Source organism: Rattus norvegicus, chromosome 20, assembly GCF_036323735.1.
Source record: "Rattus norvegicus strain BN/NHsdMcwi chromosome 20, GRCr8, whole genome shotgun sequence".
Lineage (NCBI taxonomy): Eukaryota > Metazoa > Chordata > Mammalia > Rodentia > Muridae > Rattus > Rattus norvegicus.
The window spans coordinates 6540966-6567682 of record NC_086038.1 but is presented as its reverse complement, the minus strand read 5'-3'; the positions used below and the strand labels follow the sequence as shown (position 1 = coordinate 6567682).

Here is a 26717-nt window from a genome sequence, read left to right as displayed (position 1 = left end):
AGTGCACATGAAATAAAAAATAAACAAATAAATCCTTAAAAAAAAATAAATCGCTGGGCATTTGGCTCAGCGGTAGAGCGCTTGCCTAGGAAGCGCAAGGCCCTGGGTTCGGTCCCCAGCTCCGGAAAAAAGAACCAAAAAAAAAAAAAAAAATACTCACACATCGTTCAAAAAAAATAAATCGAGCTGCTATTACTGGAGAGGAGAGTAGACAGCAAGATTAGTAGTGGTGGCTGTGGTCGATTTTTTTTTTTTCCTTTTCTATTTTTTCGGAGCTGGAGATCGAACCCAGGGCCTTGCGATTGCTAGGCAAGCGCTCTACCACTGAGCTAAATCCCCAACCCCCGTCGTCGATTTTTTTAAAGACCGTTTTCTCCGTGTAGTCCTGGCTGGCCTTGAACTCGTGCATTCTGCCCCCTCAGTGATGCACTACCCTGCCAGGCCAAAATTGACTTTTGAATTTCTGATCTTGCAGCCTCCGTTTACCTCAGAGCTAGGATTACAGGCACGGGCCACCATGGCCAGTTTATAAAGTGCTGGGGATAGAGCCCAAATATTCATGCATTCGAGGCAAGTCCTCTATCCGGTTAGCCATACCTCCAGCCTGTGGACAGGAACAGGTAGACTTGAACAAGGAGGTGGGAGTCATCCTTGAAACTAGAACAAGTGGCCTTGAGTGAAGGGGGCGGGGTGAGGAAGAGGGTCAGCATGACTCCTCTGCCATAGTGATGTGTGTCCCTAGTGAGACGGGCAGCCCCTCCTCCAGCCCCTCACCAAGCTTAGCAGGGGGTTTTTAGCAAGGCCAAGACTTTGAGAAACAACACTCTCAAGGCCATCCTGCCAGGGACAGGCAGAAGTGGGGCTTTTGTGGTTAGCCGATTTCTTTTCCTCTTCCCTTTCAAGGTCGTTAAGATTCTGGGCCTCCCCCATCCCTGTGTCTGGCCTGGAGAGGAGAGAGCAGAGCTTACTGGAGAGGCGCCAGAGGGTCCAGAGGGTCCTGGATGCTCCCTGCCCTTTCTTTCTCTAAGACACCTATCTGAGGCTGCCCGTCTTGTGCCACGACTCCCGCTGCGGGGGACCAGAGGATGACTGAGATACAATCCACTGGCTGTGACCTCAGAGTTGGCATTCTCAGGTGAGAATAGGGCTTGATCTTGTCGCCAGACGAGGCCCCAGAGAATAAACAGTGAACTGCTGGCAAAGGGAGGCAGGGGAGGGAGACTCCCTTAAACTCTCAGGCACACCCAGCAATGCTTCTCTGGCTTTTGTCTCCTGCGAGCCCCATGGAACAGAAGAGAGAGAGAGAGAGAGAGAGAGCACTGACCTGGAGTCAGGAGCCCTCACTTCCGGTTCTAGGGCTCTCAATCGCTTCCTCTCTCCAGGGCCGCTCTCTCCCTCGAACAAGAGGGAAGCAGTCTTGGAAGGACCTCGACTCCTGTCAGATTTCCTTCTCCCTGCCCTAGCTCCTTTGCCTGAGTCATGGCTGCCCCATGGAATGCTGGGATTTCACACCTTCCCACCCGAGCAGCAAGTAGCAGGCCAACTAGGTCTGAGCGCCAGCCTGGGATCCTGGAGCTCTCTGGGCAAAGCTGAGTGCTTTGGGAAGGGCCCCAAGAAGAAGACAGTCGAAGGGGTGCTGTGTGCTTAGTCACACACACCCAGGAAGACAGTATCTATCAATAAACACAGGAGTTGGGTGTAGTGACACACACCTTTCATTCCGGGTTGTAGGAAGAGGGTTTTCCAGGTCAACCTTGGCTACACAGCAAGGTTGAGGCCAGCCTGAGCTACTTGAAACCCCTGTTGGTCATGGACTAAAAACAAGTGCTGGGCAGATGGCTCAGTGGGTAGGATCCCTAGAACCCACTTTAAAAGTCAGGCGTGGTGGTGCTGTGTGTCTGTTATACCAATACTGGGGAAAGAGTGGTGGTGGTGGTGGGGATCCTGGAAGGTCATTGCCTGGTCAGCCTCGTTCAATCGGTTTGCTTTTGGTTTAGTGAGAGACTCTGTCTCAAAAATAAAAGTGGGGAATGATTGTCACTTGATGTCCATCTCTGGCCTGTAGATACACACACACACACACACACACACACACACACACACACACACACACACATCAAATGCATGCATACACATACATGACCACATGGGCACGCATGTACATGGGGTTTCACTCCTCACACACTTTCTGCTGATCCACGGCACAGCTCTCCACCTGGGCTCTTACCTGTGTCATGAAGGGATCTCCTTAACCTGCCAGCCCAGAGCCCTGCTTGCCCATGGCTGCCTCTGGGTTCAAATCCACCCACTATCATTTTTGACGTTCTTCCTCCTGGCGCCTGGTGCAAAGTAGAAGAAAGATTCCGAGTTGGGGTTCACCTTGGGGCACCCCTGCTTGAGTGGCTGGCAGGAATGAGGCTAAGAGGGGGAAGGGCAGGTGAACAGCTGGGCGAAGACTGTCCCTTCAACACACAGAAGTCTCCCAGGCACTGTGGTTTGTGGGACCAGTATGAGGACACTGGTTTCTCTTAGTTTTTTTCTTATTAGTTTTTGTTTTCGTTATCTTTTGCCTGAGTGTGTCTATGTGTGCCACACGCATGTTCTGGCGCCCGAGAAGGGGAGGAGAGGGTGTTGAATGCCCTCGAACTTGAGTTGTAAGGTGGTCGTGAACCATCATGTATGTGCTCGGAACTGAACCTGGATTCTTTTGGAAGAGCAGCCAGTACAGTGAACTGCCCAACCGTCTCTCCAGTCCCCTCGGTCTCATTTCTTTTTTTTTTTTTTTTTTTCCAGAGCTGGGGACCGAACCCAGGGTCTTGTGCTTGCTAGGCAAGTGCTCTACCACTGAGCTATCGGTCTCATTTCTTAACTGTCCTACCCCACTTGGTTCCATACCGGTTGGCTTTGTTGCTGTGAGACAGGTCTTCATGTAGCTCAGCCTGGCTTCAAGTTAGCGGTGTAGCCAGGATGACCTTGACTTCTGACCCGCTTACCTCTACCCCCACCTCCCAACCCCCGAGCGCTGGAATTACAGAATTTTGTAGCTTCCCTGTTGAAAGACAATTTTTCTCTGCTTTGCTGGAGGCCTGCGCATTCAAGGCTGGGTTAGCACTTCTTTGCCTGAAGTTACGACCTTTCTTTTTTTTTTTTTTTTTAAATTTTATTTTATTGTATATGAGTACACTGTAGCTGCCTTCAGACACACCAGAAGAGGGCATCAGATCTCATTACAGATGGTTATGAGCCACCATGTGGTTGCTGGGATTTGAACTCAGGACCTCAGGAAGAGTAGTCGGTGCTCTTAACCACTGAGCCATCTCTCCAGCCCGAAGTTACGACCTTTCAAAAACAAATTAATTAATTTAGTTCTGCGTGGGTGTGGGCAGGCAGGTACCACAGCATGGCGTGCTCAGGAAGATAAGAGGATGGTAGAACTGGGTGTGGCTGGGGGTGCGGCTCAGCTGGGCATCTCTGTCTCTGCTTCTTTGACTCCCGAACTTAGAGGGACAACTTGTGTTCCGTCTTTTTTTTTTTTTTTTTCCGGAGCTGGGGATCGAACCCAGGGCCTTGCGCTTGCTAGGCACGCGCTCTACCACTGAGCTAAATCCCCAGCCCCGTGTTGCATCTTTGAATCAACAGACATTTATGCTTGGAGACCGTAACCTGCTTCTCTCCAAGTCTGTGGTTTACCGGTTGTCACAGGTCAGTGCCGTGGCCTGCCATTCGGGTTGTGTTCCTTAAACACACTAAAAAAACCTTCCTTACACGTAAGTGTTTGTGTGCGAGGGTGGGTACACGTGTGCCACCACATGCCACCGTGTGCAAGTGTAGGTCAAAGGGCAACGTATGGGTGAAGGTTCTCTCCTTCCCCCTTGGAGGTCTTGGAGACTGAACTCAGACCACCATGCTGGCCAACAATCTCCTTTCCCTGCTGAGCTATCCTGCTGGCCGCTAGTCCCTGAAACTCCTTACCCTCCTGCCTCCACTTCCTGTGTGCTGGGATTCCCTCAGGCCTGGACTCTTGCAGGAGGGGCCCCAGGCTTGAGGGAGGCTTAGAGAGGATCCGGTCCTGTTATGAAACATGGTGCCCCACTGCTTCACCTGGATGCTCTCTCAGACTCCTCCTGGCATTAACCCCAAGCCCAGAGTGTGTGCCTGGGGGACGGAGATGGTGGCAGATAGTGACAGACATGTCGTTACCCTTCTATATAACCCCAGTTGAGGCAGGAAAGCTGATGGTCCCAGGCCAGACTGTGCCACACAGAGACCCTGCCTTAAAGCAAAAAAAAAAAAAAAAAAAAAAACAGAAACAGTAGTGGGTGATGCTGGGCGGGTGGCTCAGTGGGTAGAGAACTTGCTTTGAAAATTTGAGGGGGGTGGGAGTCAAAACCCTTGTAAACTCTAGGCCTGTGAGGCCCAGCTGTAATCCCAGTCCTGGGGAGTCAGAGACAGGCTTTGCCTCATCATGCAAGGTGAGGAGCAATTGAGGAAGACACAGATTGTCAACCTCTGGCCCTCCACAGGCCCCTGACACACACTGAGGTGCACCGAACGCACGCGCATACACACAAATATACACACATGTATACACATGCATGCACACACACTTAGGCACACACATACACATACACACATGCACACATGCATGCAGGCACACATGAACACACACGCATGCATGCACACAGGAAAACACACACACACACACACACACACACACACAGGATACATACAAGTACACATTTTTAAAAAAAGCCAAGGGCTGGTGACAGAGGTAAAACAGCTGGCCAACATTCAAGGAGCCTCCTGTTCCATCCCCAGTGTCACAAAAGCAAGGACACCAACACAGAGCTCACTCTCAATGATTCTCCCCTCCCCCCTCCAAGTCAGTGCTCCAATAGGATGGCCCATCCGTTAACCCCTCCTCCACCGCAGGAGCCACCCCCTCCCCCCACACACACACTGAGGTAGCTTTAAGCACCTCCAGTTGACCGATAATAATTAAATGGGTACACTTATTCAGATTTAGTGGAATGAAAAAGTACAGTTCATTTTTATTTATGTCAGATTTCTGTCCCTCCCCCCCCTTTTTTTCTCTGAGACAGGGTTTTTCTGTGTAGCCCTGACTATTCCAGAACTCACTCTGTAGACCAGGCTGGCATCGAACTCACAGAGATCTGCTTACCTCTGCCTCCTGAGTACCAGGATCAAACGTGGGCCGCTGCCAGCCTGCCAGCAAAACTATTTTATTGACCAAAGCATATTTAAAAGAAAGAAAGTTCGAGAGTAAAATGATATGCATATTTGTATATGTATATAGGTACACATATACAAGATACATATAAAGATGTATATGTATCTTACATAAGTATCTATCTGTATCTATGTATCTATGTATCTAGTGACAGAGTCCTGTGTAGCACAGGCTGGCATTGAACTTGGCATATAGCCAAGGGTAACCCAAGAGCCAGATGACAGGCAAGTGTCACCGCACCTGGCTTTTCCTGGTTTTCGAATGGAATTCATAATGAATCTCAAGGCTATGTTTCTTCTAGTTGGTCAAGAGAGATGTCCTTGTTGCTAGGGCTTACAGGTGGGGTATTTGCCTGTCATTGCAACACTTGGCAGGTGAGCTCAGCCAGTGCCACACGGCACAAGATCCTATCTCAAAAACAAACTGAAAGCAGGAAGAAAAAGCGACCTCCTAATGACCCACTCCCCAGTGATAAGTGGCAGCTACTCCTGGCTGGTCTCTGTGGTTACAGCCCCAGGGAGACAGACCCACAGAGGCGTGGCCTTTGGCACAACACATCTCAGGGCCTGGGCCAGGGACAGTCATGTCCTCCAGGGCTGTCTGTGAGGGCTGCTGGCGTGGGTGAGGGCTTGGCTGACTCTTGGGAGATGTGGATGATTAAGGAAATCGAGAAGGGCAGGGAAGCCCCACACATGTTTGGACCTACAGGCGTTTGGTAGTAGGAAAAGCAGCGAGTGAAGGCAGGGGAGAGAAGATGTGAGAGCCAGGAAGCCAGGGAGACCGGAGGACTGGAGGACTGGAAAGCTGGGGGACTGGAAGACTGAGAGGCTGGGAGATTGGGGAACTGGGAGGCTGGGGTCTAGGAGGCTGGGGGACTGGGAGGCTGGGCGACTGGAAGGCTGGGCGACTGGAGGACTGGAAGGCTGGGGGACTGGGAGGCTGGGAGGCTGGGAGGCTGGGGGACTGGAGGACTGGGAAGTTGGGAGGCTGGGAGGCTGGGGGTTAGGGAGGCTAGGAGGTGGGAACTTAGGGTACAGAGGGGCAGGAAGGTTGGTGGCCAGGGATGCTGGGAGGCAAATCTAGCACCCGGGAAGCAGCAGGGGCTGAAAGGAACTTCTCTTCTATCTTAAGGAATATGTAGATGGGTTGTTTTGTTTGTTGGAGTTTTGGTTTTTGAATGATTTCTTTATTGTATGGGTGTTTGTATGTATGTATGTATGTATGTATGTATGTATGTATGTATGTACAGGTGATATGTATGTATGTGCACCACATGCATACAGTGTCTTAGGAGTCCTATGAAAGTGTTGGATCCCTCAGAACTGTAGTTAGAGATGACTGAGAGACGCCATGTGAGGGCTGGGAACCAAACCCAGGTCCTGTGCAGGAGCAGTCAGTGCTCTGAGCCATCTCTCCCGTCCTGACCATATATGGTTTTAAGCACATGACTGGTTTTCTTTACATATTTGTTCTAGGCTACCCTGTATCTGAATTTAAACCTGGAACAAGCTTGAGTGGGAGCCCACCAGGCCGGAGACTTTTCCTGCATGCATGCATGATACACTGTAGCCTGTGAGCTTCACCCCTCCCCCACCCCCCAGGCCTGCCGGCTTACAGCATCAGCGGTGGTCCAGCCACCCACTGGTTAGGCAGCTCATTTAACTGCCTTGTGCCTCAGTTTCCCTTCCTGTCACAGGGGATAGCATCTACCTATTGAGACCATTGTTGAAGATGGTATTCTGTCTGTCTGTCTGTTTGTTTGTTTCAAGACAGGTTCTCATTGTATAGGTTTGGTTGGTCTGGAATTCTTTATGTAGACCAGGCCGGCCTGAACTCTCTGTGTAGACCAAGCTAGGCTGGAACTCACACAGATCTATGTTCCTCTGTCTCCCAAGGGCTGCGATTAAGAGTGCACACTATCGGCGCTGGGGATTTAGCTCAGTGGTAGAGCGCTTGCCTAGGAAGCGCAAGGCCCTGGGTTTGGTCCCCAGCTCCGGAAAAAAGAAAAGAAAAAAAAAAAAAAAAAAAAAGAAAAAGAGTGCACACTATCACACCTGGCTCGGTTCTCTCTTTTTTATTTTTTTCTGGCTTAAGAAATACATGTGAGTTGCTCCGTGACTTCGAGGACAGTAACTAGGTAGACAGTGACAGAAGTCTCTGTAAGCCCAGCTGGGGTGGGATATCAGCTGGACCTGTTGCAGGGAAGGGACAGGGCTCAGAGCCACCGATGAAGCTAAGGTGGAAAGACGGCTTGAGCTCAGGAGTGTGGGGTCAGCCTAGGTAACCGTGTACAGGGGTGTAACTTGTCAGTATAGCACTATCTGGCTCTGAGCCTAATTCTCAGCACTACAAAGAAACAAAGCAAAACAGAGCCTCCCCAGTGTCAGGTTCAACCAGCTGCCTCCTAGGGAACTGCCCACAAGAGCATGGCTGTTCTCCTTCAGGGACAAGTTTCACACAGCCCCCGCTGTGACTCCACCCTCCCCCCCCTCTTATCTTGCCCTTTGATTTTACTTTTACGTGGTTACTTAGATGTGCGTGTGTGTTTATGTGTGTGTGGTCAGAGGACAACACACAGGAGTCGGTTCTTTCCTTCTACCATGTGGGTCCCAGGGATTAGTTTCAGGTCATCAGGCATAGTGACGAAAACCTTTACCTGCTGAGCCACCTTACTGTTCCTTCATCTTCCCTTTGTATTGGTTATTTGGTTTCATTTCTCATTACCACGACCAAGGGCCTGACAGAGAAGCAACTTAAGGGAGAAGGGGTTGAGTATGGCTTACAGTTCAAAGAGATACAGTCTATCACTAGAGGGAAGTCCTATCAGCAGGGCCCAGAAGGGGTTTACTGTAGCTTACAGTTCAAAGAGATACAGTCTATCACTAGAGGGAAGTCCTATCAGCAGGGCTCAGAAGGGGTTTACTGTAGCTTACAGTTCAAAGAGATACAGTCTATCACTAGAGGGAAGTCAGATCAGCAGGGCCCAGAAGGGGTTTACTGTAGCTTACAGTTCAAAGAGATACAGTCTATCACTAGAGGGAAGTCAGATCAGCTGGACCCGGACTCCTGTCCCTTCAACCCCCATATACCCAGGCGGCTACTCACATTGTATCTACAGCCAGCAAGCCCAAGTGGAAGAAAGTTGAACAGGGCTTAAGAAACCCTGGGTCAAGTTCAATTCCCAGCAACCACATGGTGGCTCACAACCATCTGTAATGAGATCTGATGCCCTCTTCTGGTGTGTCTGAAGACAGCTACAGTGTGTTCATATACATAAAATAAATAAATAAATCTTTAAAAAAAAAAAAGAAACCCTGGGTCCTGCCCTCAGTGGCCTAATTTCTCCACTGAGGCTCTGACACTGAATGGTTCTTCGACTTTCCAAATTAGCTCCAGTGTTTGGGAACCAAGGGTTCAAATAGGGGAGCCTATGGGGGACATTTTAAGTTCAACCACAGCATTCACCCTCCCAATGTTTTTTTTTTCCACTAACACAAAAAGTCGAGCCTCGTAGCAGGAGAGATGCTCAGTGTAGATGAACCCCACAGGTGGTTCAGTGGACTGCGCTTGAAGAGGACCAGAGTTTGGTTCCAAAACCCGTGTATTGTGGTTAGAAGCACCTGACATCCCCTCTCCAGGGGATCTTACATTCTCTTCAGACGCAAAACTCACCTGCTCATATGCATAGTAAAAAATAAAATAAATCTTTTTTTTTTTTCCGGAGCTGGGGACCGAACCCAGGGTCTTGTGCTTGCTAGGCAAGCGCTCTAACCACTGAACTAAATCCCCAACCCCAAAATAAATCTTAATTAATAAAACAAAGGCCATGCTCAGATCCCAGGAAAAGGGAGAGAAGGGGGGTCCAGGATGTCAGTTGCAGGCAGAAGTTAGATAACTATGGGGACTGGCCTGATGCCATTTGGGGAAGGGGTTAAATGAAAAAACCAAACAAAACCAAGTGAACTGGTAAAAAAAAGAAAAAAAAAGAATTTATAAGCAGATACAGAGAGGGGGCTGGAGAGGAGGCTCGTTGACTGGGAACACTGGCTGCTCTTGCATGGCGGCCCACAGCTGTCTTAGACCAGTTCCAAGGGGTGTGATGCACACGGTACACAGTCATCCGTGTAGATAACACACCAATACCTATAAAGTGACGACACAAAGAGAAGCCAGAAGGCAATGGACCAGACGTAGAATTAAGCATACATTGCATGCTTTAGGCCAGGTTCACAGAGGCATAATTCCGTATAATACCATGCACCATCTACGCGTACAGGTGGTTTGGTTGGTTTGTTTGCTCTTTGTTCTGAGACAGGGACTCCCTACATAGGTTGAGCTTTTCTGGTACTCACTCTATAGACCAGGCGGGCCTCAACCTCACAGAGATTTCCTGGCTCTGCCTCCAAGTGCTGGGATTAATGGCGTGTGCCGCCATTGCCCGGTTTCTGTACAGTTTGAATGGGTTTGGTGTTTTCAGTGATGGAGCTCAATCCCAGGGCCTCACACCTTGAGCAAGGTCACATTGAGCTACAGCCCCAGACCAGTTTGATGAGGGATTTTGTTCGTTGTTGTGCCTTTAAATTTATTTATTTTGCGGGTATGAATATTTTGCCTGTATGCATGTATGTGTACCACGCATGTCTTGTGTCCATGGAGGTCAGAAGAAGGCCTTGGATACCCTAGAACTGCACTACTGAGGGTGTGGGTCACTGTAGACGCTGGGCCAATGCTCTTTTTTTTTTTTTTTTTTTTTTTTTTTTTTGGTTCTCTTTTTTCGGAGCTGGGGACCGAACCCAGGGCCTTGCGCTTCCTAGGTAAGCGCTCTACCACTGAGCTAAATCCCCAGCCCCTGGGCCAATGCTCTTAATTGCCAAGTCGTCTCCCCATCTCCAGGTGGATGCCTTCAGACAAATGTGTTTGTCTACTGAACATTGCTCTGACTCCCTATAGATCAGGGCCTTCCTTCTAAAAATTTCTTTGATTTTTTTTTTTTTCTCCAACAGTTTAGGCTTGGTCCGAGCCACCCCAATCCCTTTTCTGTCACTGTGGGTTAGCTCTGTATTTAAAATAAATATTTATCGTTGTTGTATTGTGTGTGTGAGACCTGTGGGTGTGTGTGAGTGTGCAAGGCCTGTGTGTGTGTGTGTGTGTGTGTGAGGCGTGTGTGTGTGTGTGTGTGAGGCGTGTGTGTGTGTGTGTGTGTGTGTGTATGAGGCCTGTGTTTGTGCAGCCACATATGCCACAGATCCACGAGTGGAGGGGTCAGTAAAATCAAGGTTTTCCTTCTGCCTTATACATCATTGGATACCTAGGGCTCTGTTCAGCCATCTCACTGCCTCTGGAGTTATATTTCTAAAAAATTTAGATAAAAGGAATACCCATGGCCTGGAGAGAGGCTCGGGGGTGGGGTGGGGTGGCGGCTCAGTGGTCTTCCAGAGGTCCTGAGTCCAAATCCTAGCAACCACATGGTGGCTCACAGCCATCTGTAATGGGATCTGATGGCCTCTTCTGGTGTGTCTGAAGACAGCGACAGTGTACTTATAATAGAATAAATAAATGCATCTCTTTTTTTTTAAAAAGGTGTTTTCTCTCTGCACGTGTCTGTCTCTCTGTCTCTGTCTGCATGTCTCTGTGCATTTGTGTGCAGTCACACAGAATGAACTAAAAATGGGCGTGTAGCGATCTCTCACAGGAGTGCACCTTTGCTCCCATCCCTGAAGGCTTTTCTCTCCCTCCTCCTCCCCCTTCTCCTCCTCACTCACCCAGTATTTCCTAGAATTCAGGTTTGTTTGTTCCATTGAGACAAGGTCTTGTTTTGTAGCCCAGGTTGGCCTGGAATTACACTTCTTATCAAGTTACGCTGTCAGCCCTGTGGGAGGGAACATCAGTTCCACAAACAAAATCAACCGGTTGGTTTTCTTTATGTTGACAAGGGCCCGATAGTGCCTGGTAGCCAATGAGAGAGAAGTTCAAGTCAGGACTCAGTGCGTTGATTTTGAGGGTCCCAGCCATGGCACATGCGGCATCACAGCAGAAATATTCAAGACATGACCTCGCCTTTACTGGGTGTTGCTATCTCCCGTTGCTAAAAGCGCACAGAACAAGACAGAAGAGGAAGTCAACTATAGGTCCACCAAATGATCAAAGTTAAAAATGAAAATTCAGGGCTGAAGAGATGGCTCAGCAGTTAGGAACAACAGCTGCTCTTTCAGAGGACCGGGGTTTGATTCCCAGCACCCACACGGTGACTCACAGATTCCAGGATCTGACACCCTCTCACAGCCTCCAAGGGTACTGAATCCATTTGGGTGTGCATATAGACCTGTAGGCACACACTCGTGCACAAGAAACCAAAATAAAAACCCACCAACTCATCCAGCATGATGGCACACGCTTGCAATCTTCAATGTCCTCAGTTGGCTGAGGAAAAATAATATAGCCTAGCGTGTACACACACACACACACACACACACACACACACACACACACACGGCTACATAGAAAGACCTGTTTTTACACACAGACACACATACATACACACAGCTACATAGAAAGACCTGTTTACACACACACACACACTCACAGCTACATAGAGAGACCTGTTTACACACACACAGACACACACACACACCTGCTACATAGACCTGTTTACACACACACAAACACACACACACACCTGCTACATAGACCTGTTTACACACACACACACACAGCTACATAGAAAGGCCTGTTTCTACACACACACACACACACACACACACACACAGCTACATAGAAAGGCCTGTTTCTACACACACACACACACACACACACACACACACACACACACACACACACCTGCTACATAGAAAGACCTGTTTAGGGGCTCGAGAGATGGCTCAGAGGTTAAGAGCACTGACTGCTCTTCCAGAGGTCCTGAGTTCAATTCCCAGCAACCACATGGTGGCTCACAGCCATCTGCAATGGGATCTGATGCCCTCTTCTGGTGTGTCTGAAGGCAGCTACAGTGTACTCATATATAATTAATAAACCTTTTTAAAAAAAAAAAGAAAGACCTGTTTACACACACACACACTCACAGCTACATAGAAAGGTCTGTTTCTACACACACACACACACACACACACACACACTTCATTTTCTTTTTTTTATTCTTTCTTTTTTGGGGGGGGCATGTGGGAGACAAGGGACAGGGTTCTTTTATGTAGTCCTTGATGTCTTGGAACTCACTCTGTAGACCAGGCTGGCCTCAAATTCACAGAGAACCATCTGCCTCTCCCTCCTCAGGGCTGGGCTTAAAGGTATGCATCACCATACCCAACTTTAGTTTGCTTTCTACTGTGTGTGTAGCCATCCCAACCACAGCCTCATGAAGAGACATCGGGGCAGAAATGCAAGGCAGGAACCTGGAGGCAGGAGCTGAAACAAAGACTGTGGAGGGGTACTGCTTATTGGCTTGCTCCTCATGGCTCGCTCACCCTACTTTCTTATTCCATCCAAGACCATCTACCCAGGGGATGGCACCGCTCACAGTGGGCTGGATCCTTCCATGTCAATCATTAATCAAGAAAAAAAAAATGCCTCAAGGTGGGGGTGGGTGGGTAGAAACAGGTTTAGGTGTGCACAAAATGTAAATAAACATCAGAATCTGACTTTCCCATCTCTGTCCAGTGATGGCCAGAGGGAAGCCTTCACACAGGTCTCTACAGTTATCAGAGATCCAGATTCCCCCGTCCTGCCATTGCATCTGCATTTATTTAGCACAAAGGTGAGAAGGAAGAGTGCTGTGAACCTCTCTTTCAATTCTAATTAATTCCAAAATGCTGCCCCCTTCCAGGTACCCTCTTCCCTTTTGCCCCTGAGAGGGTGGCCCCTCTCCCCACCCTGGCTTCTCTTTTTAACATCTTTGAACATCTTTTCTCCTCTCCTTAGCCTGTAGATGAGCTCATACCTAGCTGCAAGGGAGGCTGGGAAATGTATCCCTTTTCCAGGTAACTGCACACCTACTCAAGCATAAGGGGGAGGAGGAAGATGAATAATGGAGGGTGTATAGAATTTTTTTTTGCTACATTACATGGAAATTTACTTCATTAAAAAGAAAAAGCAGAGGCTGGAGCCATGGCTTGGTGGTGAAAAACTTGCTTCCAGAGGATCCTAGTTTCTCAGTAACCCACATGGTGACTTACAAGTGTCTGTAACTCCAGTTCCAAGGTATTCAGAGGCCTCCACAGGCAACCAGGCAGGCATATGGTGAACAAGTGTGCGTGTAGGCAAACCACCCATACACATAAAATAAAAATAAATATATATTTTTTAGAAAAAGAAGGTAGCAGAGGAGAAGCCATTGCTGTCTCCTCTGGATGTGATGGTGTGTGCCTGTCACCCCAGCACTTAGGGCAGAGGCAAGAGGGTCAGGCATTCAGGGTCAATCTTGACCACAAATTGCATTCAAGGCCAGCCTTGGGTATGTGAGTCTCTCTCCCCTTTCTCTGTCTGTCCTTCTCTCTTTTTCTCTGTCTCTCCCCTCTCTCTTTGTCACTCCCTCTGTCTCCTCTCTCTCATTCTCCTCTCAGTCTCTGTGTTTTTCTTTCTCTCTGTTTCTCTCCTCTGTCTCTCTCCTCTCTGTCTCTCCTCTCTGTCTCTGTCCCTCTGTCTCTCTCCCCTCTATCTCTTTCCTCTTTCTCTGTCTCTCTCCTCTGTCTCTGTCTCTCTGTCTCTGTCCCTCTGTCTCTCTCCCCTCTATCTCTTTCTTCTTTCTCTGTCTCTCTCCTCTTTGTCTCTGTCTCTCTGACTGTCTCTGTCTCTCTCCCTTCCCCCAAACCCCCATCCCCACCCCATAGAACTCCACAGAGAAAGGTGTCCTCTTTTACTTAAGCAGCTGGCGGACCTTGTGATATGGCGATAGCCTATATGTTTCATATCACTTCCTTGGCACCAGGGGACAATTTCTGCTGGGAGAATTCTCAGAAGAGGAAGTGCTAGGCCAAAGACCGTGTTACTTATTGCTAAACATCTCTTTGAAGGAGTTCCATCAGTCTCTACTCACCAATAGTATCTTTCCCACACCCTGACCATGTGCCTCATTACAAAACACTGGCAGCCTTAGGTAGGAAAGGGATATCTCTGTGATAAATTCTGGGCGTATGGTTTGTTTCTGTTTTCAAGACTCAGCTTAGATGTCTTCTCAAAAGTCCCAATGACTGATTGACTTTTCTAAGAATTTGGGGTGTGTGGGGTGGGTGGGTATATATGCATTTGTATGTGGTTTTAGTTGAGGATTCTTACCCTTTAGCATTTCCCTCCTAGTGTTTTGGAGCCAGGGGTTCTCACTGGGCCAGAATTCACCAAGCAGTGTAGGTTGACTGGGCCAGTACGTCCCAGAGATCTGCCTGTCTCTGCCTGCTTAGCACTGGATTTTGTGTGTGTGTTGGGGTGGGGGGGTTGGGCATATAAGGAAGGGGAGGACCTGAGCTTGGTTCCCAGAGCACACTGGACAGCTCATAACTGCCTATGATGCCAGTTCCAGGGGATCCAACACTTGTGTCGTTATTGGGTACCTGCATTCATGTATACATGCCCACACACGTATGACACACGCATATGACAAACACATGTGACACGTACACGCACACACACACATACATATGCTTTGACATGAAAATAAGCCGGATGGTGGTAGAACATACCTTTAATCTCAGGGTAAGCGGATCTCTGTGTTTGAGGCCAGCCTGGTCTATGGAGTGAGTTCCAGGGCAGCCAGGGCTGCACAGAATAACCCTGTCTTGAAAAACAAAAAATCTTTGGGCTGGGAAGATGGCACCGAGGTTAAAGGTGTGTACTGTTCTTGCAGAGGACCTGCGTTCAGTTCCCAGAATTAAGATAAGGATCTGGCTTTCTACACCATCGCTCCCCAAAAAACAGCTAAGCAGCTTTCCCAACGTTGCCTACAGAATACACATCTGCTCTTGACATTGTTCTGAGATGTGTCTGGGCAAATCAGAGCTGTGTCTATGTTTACATTAAACTGAAGTCTTTTGCTTGATTGCTTGTTTGTTTGTTCTTGAGACAGTGTCCCATTGTGTAGCATTGGCCGGCCTGGAACTCACTGTGTAGACCGAGCTAGCCCGGAACTCTGTGTAGACCAGGCTGTCCTGGAACTCAGAGATCCGCCTGCCTCTGCTTCTCGACGAGTACTGAGATTGAAGGTGTGCGCCCACACACCCAACATATGAGATAAAATACACGCATACATGTATTTGAAATAATTTTATTTTTGTTTTAAGTGTATGGGTGTTTTGCCTGTATGTATGTGTACCACGTGCCTGAGGAGACCAGAAGGGGTGTTGGATCCCCTGGATTTGCAGTTACAGACAGTTGTGAAGCACTATCTGTGGATAGTGTGGGTGCTGAGAATTGAGCCTTGGTCCTCTTGGGGGAGCAGCCAGTGCTCCTACCACTGAGCCAACTCTCTAGTTCCAAAATATAGGTTTGTTTTACATGTCCACTTTACCCTGTGTTAGCGATGGTACATGTTACCATCTGGAAGCACTGTGTCTGTGTCCATTTCTTTTAAGTTTTCCTCCAGTTCTATATATTTATCTCCCCCCCCGCCCCCAATGAATGGCATCTGTCAACTTATCCTCTTACTATTGGGATTGCAACAGTCTACAAAATCAGTCAAAGCTCATGAATGTGTAAGGTATGGTTGTATGACTTCCTGTAGAGACACAAATATCCCACCGAAGTGTGGCTTGGTAAGCCCACAAGTGTGTTGGGGTTACTCACAGGAATGTAGAATCTTCTCTCTGTGGAGCTTGCTTAAGGCCTTTTCTGCCTTGGGGACCAGGCCTATGAACCCTGAGATTTTCCTTCATCCCGGATCTTGCTAAGCTTTGTGAGTTTCCCGAGCTACCACTGTTACTAAAGCAGTGTGGAACCGGCATGTATAAACTGCCTGTCTTTTAGGGCTGGAGAGGCGTGTCCGTAGTTACTGGCCCTTGTTGCTCTTACAGAGGATCCCGGATCAGAAAGACAACAAATTATTATTTTTTTTTTGCATAAATATACTCATGCGAGATTTGGGACACATCTATGCTAAGCAATTACCTGTTGCTTATCCGAAATTCAAATCTAAACTGCGTGTCTCTAAGCAAACAACTTTTCCAGAGACCGGCCCAGCACGCGGGGTGGCTTTGGTACTAGAGTGCTGGCTCGTGAGAGAGAGCCGGAGCAGCAGCAGGGCAGAGGGTCTTGAGTCTTCTTGGTTTTCCCAGCCTAGAGAACCTGGCAAACCACTTGTTTGAGTACGAATTGGACCTACTCTGTCACCGTGAGTCAAAATAAGCCCTTCCTTCCTTCCTTAGATTGCTTCTTGTTGGGTACTGGATCATAGCCAAAGAAATACAGCTAGTCACTGTGCCACAATGCCGGCGGTGGTGGAGGAGGATTCCTCTGGTGGTCGCTTCTTCAGACTAGATGTCTTCAGCGGACGATGAACGAACGTCACTTGAGAGGACTCGCTTTGATCTTGGTCTGGTTCAGACATGGAAACATGGGACTCAGGCTCAACCTGAGAATATTGGGCCTTGGGACAATGGGCCGTGGGGTCATAGAGGCAGTTTAGACTGTGCTAGGTGGCTACTGGATTTCTCTGATGTGACCTGTGTCCGAGTACTCACTCCTATCACGTTTAATCCTGTCCCTGGAACCCTGTCTGCTTTAACCACACAGGAGGTGGTAGAGCTGATTCCCTGTTAATGGGAGGCTGAATTCCTATAGAATTAAATGGTCTTTAGGGGTTTTTACATATGCGAACCACCACTGTGGTCATTCTGGCAGCAACACTAACATTTTGTGTCTTTATTTTCTGTGCGCGCATGTGCTCTTTGGGATGCGAGTGCATGCGCTCTGGAGGATGCAGGCCAGGACTCTGCTCATGAGCCAGGAACTGTATCACTGTACCATCACCCTCTAGGTCCTCGATGTCTTTCAACAGTGCTTTGCAATGTTCACGGAATAAGTTTGAGACTTCCTCTGTGGCGTGCATTCTGAAGTATGCTCTTTTGGGTTTGACTAAACCACAGAGTGCATGCGCGGACGGAGGAGGTCTGGAGTTCCACGCACTCCGCAGAATGTTTTATTTATTTCTGCATCATAAATGAGAGGTTTTTTTTTTTTTTTTTAAATCTGAAATTTCACTTTGTATTATTCGGTCCCGGGGATACAGAACTACAACTGCTGGTTGTTATCGAGTCCATATCCCGAAGCCTTGTTGAGTTTATCCATTCTAATACTTGATTTTTGGTGCACTTGATTTTTTCATATATCTGGAAAACGAGAATCTTTCTTTCTCTCTTTCCTTCCCTCCTTCCTTCTTCCCCACGCCTCTTCCCTGCTTCTTCCTTCCTTCTACTTTTTTTTGGAAACAGGGTCTCTAACTCAGGCAGGCTTTAAACTTATGGATTAGCCAAGGATAACCTTGAACTTCTGATCCCCCTCACTCCACATCTCTAGTCCTGGTTTGAGAGACGATTGCCACCACACCCCATTCAGTCAGCAAACTCAGGGCTCTGTGCATAGCAGACAGGTCTTCTGCCCAGTGACCCACACTGTCACAGTCTGTGGGCAGTCCTACGTGTACGAATAGAATGAGAGTAAGCACACTTGTAGAAAGGACCCCAGTGGGGTTGGGGATTTACCTCAGTGGTAGAGAGCTTGCCTAGCGAGCGCAAGGCCCTGGGGTCGGTCCCCAGCTCCGGAAAAAAAGAAAAGAAAAAAAAAAAAGGAAGGACCTCAGTGCCTCAGACCCATTCGGATTGGAAAGTCTTCCCCCGGTTAAAGCCCCGACGTTGACTGTGTGTCTGCGGAAAGCGTCAACCAGAGCTGCCTTCTCCCCTACAGAGAGCACACTTTCTTGTTCAGTCATCAAAGCAAACCAACCTGTATATAAGCCCACCTCCCCATTCAGCTCTATATAATACACATGAACTTCTGGGCTTCTGGCAGCATTCATAGCCCACCCCATCTCAGCTGTTCTGTCTGTCTGTCTGTCTTCTCATTTTCCTTCACCCCAGTCAGGCCAGTCCCAAAGGTCAGGACACCGGCCCAAGTTTACTCTTTTGCTTTTTAGTCTCTGTCCCTCTTTATGTGATTCTTGTTTAACTGTCCTTTTTTTTTTCTTTTCTATTTTTCGGAGCTGGGGACCGAACCCAGGGCCTTGTGCTTGCTAGGCAAGCGCTCTACCACTGAGCTAAATCCCCAACCCTTGTTTAACTGTCCTGACAAGAACATTCCATCCAATATTAAACAGACATGATTAACCAGGCTTGATGATGTGCACTTGGGAGACAGAGGCTAGAGGATCGGGGACTTAAGGTGACTTAAGGCCAGCCTGTATGGCATGAACACCTTTCCCCCCAAAAAACAGAAGCAAGGTAAAAGTTATAAGTGACCTGGAGTGGACCTCCTTAATCACCGGGCAAGCACCCAGTCTTTCACTATTGTGATGTTGGCTATGGGCTTCCATAGATGCCATTGGCTGCTTTTTATAAATAAAGTTTTATTCAAACACAGCCACGCGATTCATTTACATGTAGCCATGACAACAATGGCAGTTGACTCAATATGATGAAGATATATAGTTTTAAAGCTTAAAATATTTCTATTTGACCCTTTAAGAAGACCACTGGGGTATTTTTAAAATTTGGGGTTAGTTTTGCTAAGAGACAGTAAGTATATAATGAAAATCATCTCTAGTCTTGGGCTGAGGCTCCAAAAGCTGTGTCATTTAATAAAAGGGAACAAAACCAAAACCAACCAACCAACAACAACGACAACAACGATGATGACAAAACCAATCTCTGATGGCGGCTGGGGAGGTGGCTCAGTGGGTAAGGGGTTGTCGAGGCTGATTAGAAGAGTTTGATTCCCAGGATCCACATGGTAGAAGGACAGAGCTTCCTACAGTTGTCGCTGACTGCCAAGTGCATGCCATGGCATACATGAATGTGCACACACCACACACGCATACCACACACACACATACAGATATGCACATACCACACACACACAGATATGCACATACCACACACACACACATAGCACACACACATAGCACACATATACACACACACCACACACACCACACACATACAAACACATACCACACACATACACATACCACATATACACACATACCACATATACACACATACCACATATACACACATACACATACCACATATACACACATACCACATATACACACATACCACATATACACACATACACATAGCACACACACATAGCACACACATACACATACCACACACACACACCACATATACACACATACACATCACACACACACATACCACAAACACATACCACACACACATACAGATATGCACATACCACACACACACACATAGCACACATACACACAGAGACATACACATACCACACACACACACAGATACACATACCACACACACACATACACACACATATACACACCACACACACACAGATACACACACATACACACACATATACAGAAATACACATACCACACACACACAGATACACATACCACACACACATACACAGAAATACACATACCACACACACACAGATACACATACCACACACACATACACACCACACACACAGATACACATACCACACACACTACCACACACACACACCACACATTACCCCCGCCCACAAATACACATGCAATAAAAAATTAAAAGGAGGATTATGGGACCAGAGAGATGTCTGAGTAGTTGATAGCATGAATTGCTCATCCAGTGGATCTGAATTTGGTTCTCTGCACCTGGGTTCGGCATAGATCCACCTACGAGTCCAGCCCCAGAGGATTCAATGGTCTCTTCTGGGTTCAAAGGGTGCCTGTATTCATGGTCTCCTAACTCCAGACACCTTCATCTAAATTAAAAAAATTTTTAAATCTTTTAAAAAAATAAACCTCAGGGCTGGAGAGATAGGTCAAGGGTTCTGAGGACCTGGGTTTGGTTCCCAGCATTTACACGGTAGTCCATGACTATATACAATTCCTGTTCTAGAGGGACCTAGGTCCTCTTCTGACTTTGTGGGCACCAGGCATGCATGTGGTACACAGGTATAGATGGAAACAAAATATAAATATAAATATATATATGTATATATAGTATGTGTGTATTTTTATACACTAATATATACCATATGTACATATATACACAAATATATACAGTAAAATATATGTGTGTGTCTACACACATGCTACAATAAATGAATTAAAGAAATCTTTTTAAAAAACAAGACCATTGGGCTGGAAAGATGTCAGAGGTTAAGAGCAGTGACTGCTCTTCCTGAGGTCCTGAGTTCAAATCCCAGCACCCACATGGTGGGTCACAACCATCTGTAATCCGATCTGATGCTCTCTTCTATGAGCTACAGTGTCCTCATATACATAAAATAATTTTTTTCTTTTAAAAAGAGGACCATGGGTTTGGTCTATCCTGTCCTAAATAATGAGACCTTGACTACCTTACCCCTCACTCCACCAAAAAAAAAAAAAAAAAAAAAGTCCCATGAAACTGGAAAGAGAATTTGTGAGCCAAAACAGAGAAAGGATTTAGAACAAGGCAGGAGAGGAGGAAAGATGCAAAACACAGGCGAAAGAGGTCAAGGGAGATTAACCCTGTGTTTTGACTGACGTCCCAGAAGCAGAGAGAGATTTTGAGAGAGAGAGAGAGAGAACGCATTCATACTTACCATGATTGAGACCTTTCCAATATGGACGACAAACCATTTAAGAGGGTAACCATGCAATGGCAGAGACAAAGTTCACCATGGGTTCTGACTCCTCCAAGAGTATCTCCTCCCTGCGCACAGCGGCCTTAGGGAAAGGTCTCCCATCACTGAGGATTTGTCGTGGGAAGAACAGGATTTAGGTGGGCTGAGTTTGAATAAACTTTTGCCGGCTTCCTAGCCAGGCCACCTGGAGAAGGTTCCGATCGGGCCCCCTCCCCGATCCTCATTTATTTCTCTGTGTGTATGGAGTGTGTGTAGGTAAGGGGGGGTGATGGTATGCTCAGTTTATGGAGGTCAGAGGCCAATTTTAGAGCGTTCTTTCTCTTCCTTCCTTATCCGAAATCCAGAGATCAATGCAAGTCACCAGGCTTGACCACACAGACCTTTACATGCCGAGGCATCTCCTTGGCCCCAATCTGCATCGAATAAGCAAGGGCCAATCAATCAATCAATCAATCAATCAATCAATCGATGTCACATTATAGCTATGAGCCTCAAGTTACCTGTGCTGTGGGAACAAACTTTGTGGACGCCGAGCGCTTTAAGACTGAGATGTGGGGGGCTGAGGATTTAGCTCAGTGGTAGAGCGCTTACCTAGGAAGCGCAAGGCCCTGGGTTCGGTCCCCAGCTCCGAAAAAAAAAAGAACCAAAAAAAAAAAAAAGACTGAGATGTGGTTTGAATTCTATCACGGGCAAACTCGGGTACAAAAAAAAAAAAAAAAAAGACTGTAAGCAGTGGCTGTTGTAATTTGCAACAGTTGGTGCAAAGAGAACACACAGGGCCCCTTGTTGAAAGATTACTATGTCAAGCTGACCACAGCAGCACTTTAAAGCGGAGCACCGGGACCTGTGCGTCACTGAAAAAAGGTGACACACCCTCGGAGCCAGCCTCGGGTTAGGGCCTCTCTTCCCACAGCCAGGTGTCTTTGTGTCCTAAGGGGACACACTTAGGGGAAATACTGGCGAAGGTGGGTTTGGTGGCCAGAGTGGTTTTTCTGGGGGAGTGGGTGGGGCTAGCTAGATTCCCATCAAAACTGTAGAACTGACTGTTCCCCGCAGATTCTGGCCTAGAAGAGAAAAAAAAAAAGCCTGCAGCTGTATCTACAGCCCCTGTTGTTCGCTCTGGTGTGTTACAACACCGCCTGGCAGCCTCCTGGGCTTTTCTTCCCCCTGGGAGAGCCTCATCGTCTCAGAACACGTGACAGTCCGCATAGCCGTGCAGATTGGCCCACACAGCCTCTAGCTGTTCGCTGAGTTCCTTAAGCCGTTCCAGGTCTGCGTGCCTCGGTAGCTCACGTGTTACCCTTTGCCAAATGGAGCTGAGTCCATGGTTGTCCCTTATCTACAGCTTTTGGTTTGGCAAAGGTCTTTTTCCAACTTCGGAGAGTGGGTTCAATGTGACCTGTTCAATGAAGCCTCTCGAAGGGGGATGCTGATTCTCTTCCCTGGTCAGAGCCTTCCCTCTTCTTTACGGACATGTGCCACAGTCCCTGGAACATTACTGAGGTGTAGCTGTCCCTGTCTGCTAGCTTGGAGCCTTTGAGAGCCGGTCCAGTGCCTTCTCACCTCCCTGTATTCTCCTTGCTCTCAGTAAGCAAAGAAGATGCTTAACCAACTGGCATTGGTGAGCAGAACAGTCGCCATCCACGGCGTGTTGTTGAATTCATGTGGCCACTCCCCAGGAGGTTGGTTAAAGGAGGTTTCCAATCATTGAGGAAAGGCGAGCGACTGAGGAGGACCCCTGTCTTAGACAGGGGTCTTTACACCAGTTTTGTCTTTTCCACAGTCGTCTTGGAGGATAGGGAAAGAAGGACCATATGATCACCCACATGGTGACATTTAGACATTTGATATATATCACCATACACGGGGGCATTTATCTTCCTGAGTTCTAAAGTGTGACAATACAAATTAAACCAAAACTAAAACAAAAAGCAGACGTGGAACCAGGAAACATGGATTCTCACATGGCTACAAGACATTTCATAGGCAATTGGGACTTTTACTCCCAGAGAGAGAGAGAGAGAGAGAGAGAGAGAGAGAGAGAGAGAGAGAGTGTGTGTGTGTGTGTGTGTGTGTCTGGAGAGATCCCTAGCTGTTATGAGCACTGGCACTTGCTGGTTGCTTTCCCAGCCTCTGGGAGAGCACAGGATGCTTACAACTCCAGTGACAGGGGATCCGACGCCCTCTTCTGGGCACTGCACTCACAGGATACACACACACACACACACACACACACACACACACACACACACACACACACAGACACACCCTCCTTAGGCAAAACACTCATCACAAACGTTCTTCTAAAAATCTTTTAAGAAACCAACAGTTAGAGCTGAAGTCCCAAGGTGCAGCATCTGAGCGTCTGAGGAGTCACCCAGAGGTGGCGAGTTGGTGGGGGAAGGGGTGCCATCTTGAAGCTGAACTTGGCTCAACAGCCCATCCTTTGGGTTCTTTTCTGACCTCATTACCTGCTGTGTTGCAGAGGCAGAGATCCCAAGGGAAAGCGTGGTCTTCACGCCCACTGGGTGTCCAGAGAGAGGTGCTAGATCGGATTCTTCCCAGTCTCTAAAGGAGCATCTTTAAGTTCATGAGGTTATTTTCCCGGGGTCAGCATGGCCTGACCTCTGCGGCCTCGTGAAGGACGGGCTGGGTAGACAGACGGACGAGGTAGGCGCTTGTCTGGTCCGTATTCTGTCTGGAGGCAAACGAGAAGAGGTATCAGTCAGCTTCCTCCATCCCTCCTCTCCGGCCCCCACAAAGGGCAAGGGCCAGACACGTGGGCCGCGGTGAAGAGGCGGGGATGCAAACGAACGGGGCGGAGGCTCATTTGCATAGACAGTGCGCGGCCACCAATCAGGACCGGCGGAGCGGTAGCCCGCGCGCCTTTTGGGGGCGGATTGACAGCCCCGCGGCCCTATGGGAGGCGGGTCCTGCGGCCGGCGGGGGCGGGACGACGGCGGGCGCTGCCCGGCGCACTAGCCGGCTTGCGGGCGCTGCCAGTCTCCGGCGGCGGTGTCCGGCGCGCGGCTGAGCGAGCGAGCGAGCGTGCGGACGGAGCGGCGGCCTGCTGGGCGGGCTGAGCGGCGCGCGCGGCGGAGAGACGCGAAGCGAGGGACGCAGTGGCGGCGGCGGCGGCGGCGACAGGTACGGGCGCCATTGGCCGCGGGGATGGTGCGCGCGCGCGCGCGGCGGACCCGGGAGCCGGCCCCGTGCTCGCGGTCCCGCTTCTGCCGCCCCTAGCGCGGCTTCCCTGGGGTGGCGTGGACGGGGCGTGCGGGAGGCCTGGGCCCCGCGTGGGTGGCGGAGCGGCCGGCGCCCCTCACCAGCGTCCCCCTCAGCGCGGCGCCGGCTCTCTCGCCCGCGCGCGGCTTTTGTTTCCCGCGCAGCCCACAGGTCCGGGGAGCCCCGTGTCGCTCCGCCACGCCGCCCTCCGGACGCGGAGGAAACTTGGCCTTCCGGAGCCCTGCGAGCCTCGCGGATAACGGAGCGCCTCGCCGCGTCCGCGGGGCCGCGCGATGGGCGTGCCGGCCGGGCACCGCCCTCACCTGCCGCTCCCGAGCCGGCTCGCACCAGGCAGGCAGGTGACCCGAGGGCCTCGGAGGTCCGGAGGAGGAAGGGCCAATTAAAAGTTGCTGTTCGGGCCTCTGAGGTGGCTGAGCGGGTACCGGCGCTTGCAGCCAAGCGTGACACGACATGGGTTCGATCCCCGGAACTGACATGGTGGGTAAGGCGAACCGACTCCCGCGAGTTGTCCTCTGACCTCCACGTGTACACAACACAAACACACACCTCTGACTCTGATGCACACGCTCATCTCTCACCACCCCACCCCCTCTCAATAATACTAAGGAAATAAAAGTTATTTTAGGAGTCTTCATTCCCTTCGGCCCAGCGATTATCACCACTCCTGTTCCGGCCATAGTGCATGACTCCAAACGCAGCATTTTGTGTGTGTTGGAGGGATGAATCTAAGGGAGCCCAATGCATTGTGATCATCTTCCTCCTCCTCATCTTCGCCTGTGGATGAGCCAGGTGGGGCGCTTGCGCCTCGTTTTTTAAATCATTGGTGTCTGCAACCGTGGCGAACGCGTTGGAAGAAGGTACAGATCGTAAGCAGAGCGTGCAGAACTTGGGACAGCCCTCGGCGGGGCTCGGGACAGTGTGTACAGCGCTTGGCCGCCATTCAGTAAATTCTGCATGCGGCAGTTGGGAGCTGGTGGTTTGGGGATTTTTTTTTTTTTCCCTTTCAGGAGTGTGTATTCCAGAGAACTAGGGCTGGGCGTCGAATGGGCGCTTTCTTTGCTTTCTCTAGGGGTGGGAGAGAGTGTCTGTTTCCATTGTCTCTATTTTCACAGGGTTGTGAACAAGGGAAGGGTTAAGGTGTGCTTGGGTTAAGTGTTTTGCCTCTTCCTTCCCACTTCTTGCTGTTAGCTTTATGTGTTGTTGTTACAAAATTGTAGCTTTTCCTCGTGGTGTCTGAATCAATTCAAGAAATGACTTGGGGGAGAAAAATCTTATTCTGGTGGGACATTCTTACCCTGTAATACTTTCACTTAACTGTTTTCTGTTACTCTCCAACCTGTTCCTCATTTGCCCAACATGCTTTGTGTGTGTGTGTGTGTGTGTGTGTGTGTGTGTGTGTGTGTGTTTGTGTGTGTACGCGTGCGCGGTATTTTTTGTTTTGTTTGGTATTTGAAATATCAAAGTTTTATTCCTTTGTTACTGGGAGTTTACTATTCCATTAAAACATACATAAAGTTCTGTAACCTAACACTCTTTTTTAACAGCTTTCACTTTGGGGGGTTCTACAGAAATGGGGTGCTTTAGCTGTTTTTAAGTACAAAGGTTAATAGTAATATTGTTTGTTAGAAACACTCCAATTAGTGTTCTCCCCTTTGTCTTCTGATGTGTCATGTGTGGTAACTGCCTTGGATATAATCTATACTTCAGAGATGTTGAACTTCAGAGCACAGTTAATTTTTATTTAATTACACTAATTAATTGAACAATCATTTTATTCATCTAGCTAATTTGAGTTAGCTATTAGTTGGGACCACTTGAGATTATTATTATTATTTTTTAATTTTGCTTCGTTTTTTGAGACAGGCTTTCTCTGTGTAGCACTGGCTGTCCTGGAACTCACTCGGGAGACCAGGCTGTCCTTCATCTCAGAGATTCCCCCTGCCTCTACCTCCCAGAGCTGGGACTAAAGGTGTTCACCACCACTGCCCAGCCACTTGAGGTAATTTTAAGTTAATCCAGGAATATTTTCTGCAAATTGTTTTAACACAATAGATTCATTAGTGGGGCTTTTGTCATTCCAACATTTAACAAAAGGATGTTTCTCTAGTCACTTTTTAGATTTTATCTTTCGGTCAGTGTTTGTGAGAGAACTTGGCACAGGTGTGGTTGTCAGAGAACAGCTTTGGAGTTTTCCTCTTGCCGTGTGTGGGTCCTGGACTTCCAGTTCCGGTGGTTTGGTTTGTAGGCTCTTTCCTCCGCTGAGCAGTATCACCAGCCAGCATTTCTTTTTAAAGACAGTTTAAACCACCTCAACATGAAAAGCCTAGGGTTCGGGATTGGGCAAGTCAGTTACTTTTTTTTTTTGTTTTTAAAGATTTATTTATTTATTATATATAAATACACT

The 26717-nt window shown here is 48.5% G+C and overlaps 1 protein-coding gene and 1 non-coding gene across 4 annotated transcripts in view; one reads left to right on the top strand and one right to left on the bottom strand.

The window, feature by feature from the left end:
- The window catches only part of Fkbp5 (FKBP prolyl isomerase 5), a 118297-nt gene that overhangs the window by 9545 nt on the left and 82035 nt on the right, over window positions 1–26717 (top strand). The window contains exon 2 of one of the 3 annotated variants that reach the window (XM_006256224.5): window positions 904–1135. Coding sequence is in view for 1 of the 3 variants with exons in the window: in XM_039098819.2 (XP_038954747.1) it covers window positions 24764–24790 (27 nt within the window). In the remaining 2 variants the exon portion in view is untranslated. Of the gene's footprint in view, window positions 1–903; window positions 1136–24127; window positions 24215–24265; window positions 24791–26717 lie in introns of those variants that run through there. The other 2 variants (NM_001012174.2, XM_039098819.2) reach the window with 2 other exon arrangements.
- Trnaa-agc33 (transfer RNA alanine (anticodon AGC) 33) lies at window positions 3539–3613 on the bottom strand. Its single transcript has one exon. It is a non-coding gene; the product is annotated as a tRNA-Ala (tRNA).